A 3,514-nucleotide genomic window follows, 5' to 3' on the forward strand; every position below is an offset into this window, starting at 1 on the left:
GCCGATCTAATTAGGAGGTAATCCATGCATGCATTCATGCACAACAATTAAACGCAGATCCAGGAACCAACTTAGGAAAACAAGAGACATGTAAAAAATACAGTATACTAGTATTAGGCTACTGCATCTGATGAATACGGAGTAAAGCCGGTAGCAATGGCATATATATATTGCTACTGGACGATGGACTCAGTAAATAGTAAGACCACTAGAAATGTGGCAGTTTTCATCTAGGGTCGGATAGTGCAAAGTGACCATACACTAACCCTTAAGAAATGAGAATATGTTTAAGAGCAACGACGGCATAGATTTTCTTGAGAAATTCAGGAAGCAAACTTGTAGATGAGCTTCTTGAGAACGGAGGGGCTGCAGGTTCTGGTCATCTCCTCAACTTCCTCAGCCGTGAATTCCTTGTGCAAGCTTGTATGAGTTTTGATGAACTTCAAGCACTCCTCCTTCAACCAGAGGCTACCTCTTCGCTCGGCTAAAACAATAATGCCCACCACAGAGCTCAGTTGTATGCCGAGGGACAGCTCCTCTTGGCAAATCGACTTGAGCCTATGGAGATCATATCTATCAGCAGCTTCAAGCAACTGAAGCAGCCACATTATATATTTGGGCGATATGTATCCCTTCTCTTCAGCTCCCTCCTCCACGTCATTTCCCTCTTCGGCCTCCTCTTCCATGTCGTCCCAATCCAACATATTGGGCACTGTGTCGGTGTAGATGAAATCAAGCATGCTCCTAAACACTTTGGCTGCAATGCCGTCTATCTTCACGGTCGTAGAGCCCTGAATAATGTCGCCGAACAGCTGCGCTCTGAAGACCGTAGACCGGGCTGCAAGCACACACCGGTGCGCAGCGATCCTCACGCCGCCAACCTCAAACGTCACGTCAGTACCCTCCTTGCTCCGGAGGAGATTCTTCAAATGGATCGGCATGTCGGACGCTGGCACCTGGATTACCGCGGAAGCCATAGTGCCAGCACCGCCGTCCGCGCTCATGTCCGCCTTGACGTCAAGTACAATGACGTCGTAACGGATGATGAAGCTGTCGTCCTTGAGGTGCGAAGATCTTTCCAACGTAGATCTTCTCATGAAATCTCTGTCTGAGATTACTGGATTGAGACCGAAGTCCTCTATCTCTCTTTCATGGATGTATACTGACTGATCCCACTGAAATTGGTCGATGAAACAGATGGTTGACTGGACCTTCACGGACCGCGGCTGCTCACCGTCGCCATGTTTATTCTCATCATCGTCGTCCTCAAGGCCAAGGGAAACCGATATAAACCCGGCGCACTTGGAGTCATAGCCATTAGGGTAGTACCTGAGATACCAGCGGCGGCCTCCAACCAAGAAAGTACGAGACCTGATGTACTGGCCGGTGGGTGGCTTGTTTCTCGAGAAGCCTTCGACGGCGAGCAGGTGGTACCCGTGGGCCGCGCGGGAGTCGATGGGCGACACGGTGGAAGTGCACAGCTTGCCCTCAGCAGTGACGAGGGAGATGCCAGCAAACGCCATATCCGATCGACAAGCAGCCTGGAACGGTAGACAGATCGGTGAGAAACATATATGCGAGGTGAGAACCATAAGGTCGAACAACGGGGAAAGAAGCGTAGAACACTTACCGAGCAATGGAGGATGTAGCAGCAGGGCGGGCCGGAGTGGGAGGGAGGATCAGAGCAGATTGACGTTGAGGGAGGGGTACGCCAGAATTTATATGATTTCTCTCTCGTGCGAAACCTCGTCGTGTTCAGACGTACTCCGGCCGTCCGCCGCTTCGAGAACCGGAATGAACGCGTAATTATTTGTGTTGGTTTTGCTTTCCGATGGGTACTGCATGCAGAGGAGACGGTCGCGTGGCGCGCGATTTGAGATCCATTTCATCAATACGTTCGTTTGTTTCCTTTTCCTTTTTTTTGAGGGGACGTTCGTTTTCTTTTCTCAGCTCAGTTTTTTCCTTTTGTGAGCTGTGGAGTAGGGCAAAAGCCCCAATGCTTTTATTTATTTATTATAAATCGTAGCCAAAACAAAAGATACAAAATGTACAAGAGATAGAAGAGATAGTATACTTCATGGAACAGAAGGAGAAACTAATCGAATGAATTGCTTAACCACGATACTTACTCTTCACGTGTTATGGTTTCGGTGAAAAGGTCGTTTTGGATGCCGAGGCGGTGGCTCTGAAAGGTGACTCCGCGATCGGCTCTCTAGCAAGCGACGCTGTAGTGGTGGTGGTGTCTCCTCTTGACTAAATGGGTAGTAAGGGGAGGGGTGGCGGGTGATCCTGGTGTCGTCGTGGCTTATGCGGTGGCGGCTCCCTGGTCTAGATCTGAGGCCTCACTATCGGAATAAACCTATATGCCGACGGCCTTCTCTATGCCTACAGCTGCCGTCAACATAGATCGATGGAGCTATGCCAACAGCCTGACAAATACCGTCGGCAAAGGGAAGCCGTCGGCACACCTCCATCATATCTATGCCGACGACAACTGTAGGCATAGAAAGGCCGTCGGCATACCTCGATCTATCTCGACGGCGGTCGTCGACATAGAGGCGACCTAGGCGACCCGGGGATGGACGGCGGGCTGATGCCGTCAGAGCTATGCCAACGGCCCTAACGGCGGCCGTCGGCATATATTATATATATTTTTATTTAAATCATTTTCCTTTTTTGTTAAAATTTGATTAATTTAAATCTGACTTATCTTAACTTAAACATACATAAATTATATGTCGATTTGGGGTGGAATTTTCCCTAGGTTATGAATACCAAGTTTGATTTTTGTTTTTGAGTATGTTAGAAATGTGACCACATGTACTTTTGCATATAAGTCCTTATAATTTGTTAAAATCACAAGTAATTGATACTTGCTCCGATTTTGACAAATTTTATATGTTTTTTTATCAAAATCTTGAAAGGATTCTGCTCCTATATTATGTTTTCAAATTTGAACAAACCAAAATCATGTTTGCTTCAGATTTACAGAAAACACCCTTTTATTTTGATCTTTTTGTTTATTTTTCATTCCTTGGCCAAACAAGACAGATTCTATATCTACATCCGTCAGATTGTTTATAGGATTTTGATGGAAGGTGTAAACACCGAGCACCCGACTCCGGAGTGTGACCCATTCACGGACAACTTTGCCGCCGACACTTGGAGGAGGGGGGAAGGCAACGTCGGGTCGACCAGGAGGATATCTAGTGGTTGGTTGGGCCCAGACCTTGTTCTGAGATGTTCCTATGGGCTAACCTATCACAACAAGGTGGGAAAGTCCATTGGTCATAAGTCGGCCGGTGAAAGTCAAAGGGGTAGATCTTTGGGCCAACGTGACTAAGGTTAGGGCAGCCTTGGGTCCTCTTACATGTCATGAAGTGTGGTGGCAGGTGTGAACACCCGGCACATGGCTCCGGAGTGTGACCCCGTTCACGCGCCACTAGCATACCCGATACTAATGGCGCACCAGGGAGTGCGCCATTAGTACATCACACGGTACACCATTACTATC

The 3,514-nt window shown here is 47.9% G+C and overlaps 1 protein-coding gene across 1 annotated transcript; it reads right to left on the bottom strand.

The window, feature by feature from the left end:
* Nucleotides 1-323: 323 nt before the first annotated feature.
* LOC119335337 (BTB/POZ and MATH domain-containing protein 2-like) lies at nt 324-1,523 on the bottom strand. The gene is made up of 2 exons (XM_037607468.1): nt 1,435-1,523; nt 324-1,329 (listed from the first exon to the last, which is right to left on the bottom strand). Exons 1-2 carry the CDS (start codon nt 1,521-1,523, stop codon nt 324-326), a joined length of 1,095 nt encoding a protein of 364 aa, XP_037463365.1.
* Nucleotides 1,524-3,514: the final 1,991 nt, after the last annotated feature.

This window comes from Triticum dicoccoides, chromosome 7B (genome assembly GCF_002162155.2).
Source record: "Triticum dicoccoides isolate Atlit2015 ecotype Zavitan chromosome 7B, WEW_v2.0, whole genome shotgun sequence".
Lineage (NCBI taxonomy): Eukaryota > Viridiplantae > Streptophyta > Magnoliopsida > Poales > Poaceae > Triticum > Triticum dicoccoides.

Excerpts from the sequence above, each read along its gene's own strand:
- LOC119335337 (XM_037607468.1), bottom strand. The coding sequence starts at position 1,523 with ATGGCGTTTGCTGGCATCTCCCTCGTCACTGCTGAGGGCAAGCTGTGC. Across the intron at positions 1,330-1,434 it reads GACTCCCGCGCGGCCCACGG|GTACTACCCTAATGGCTATG; the intron begins GTACCACCTGCT and ends CTGGTATCTCAG.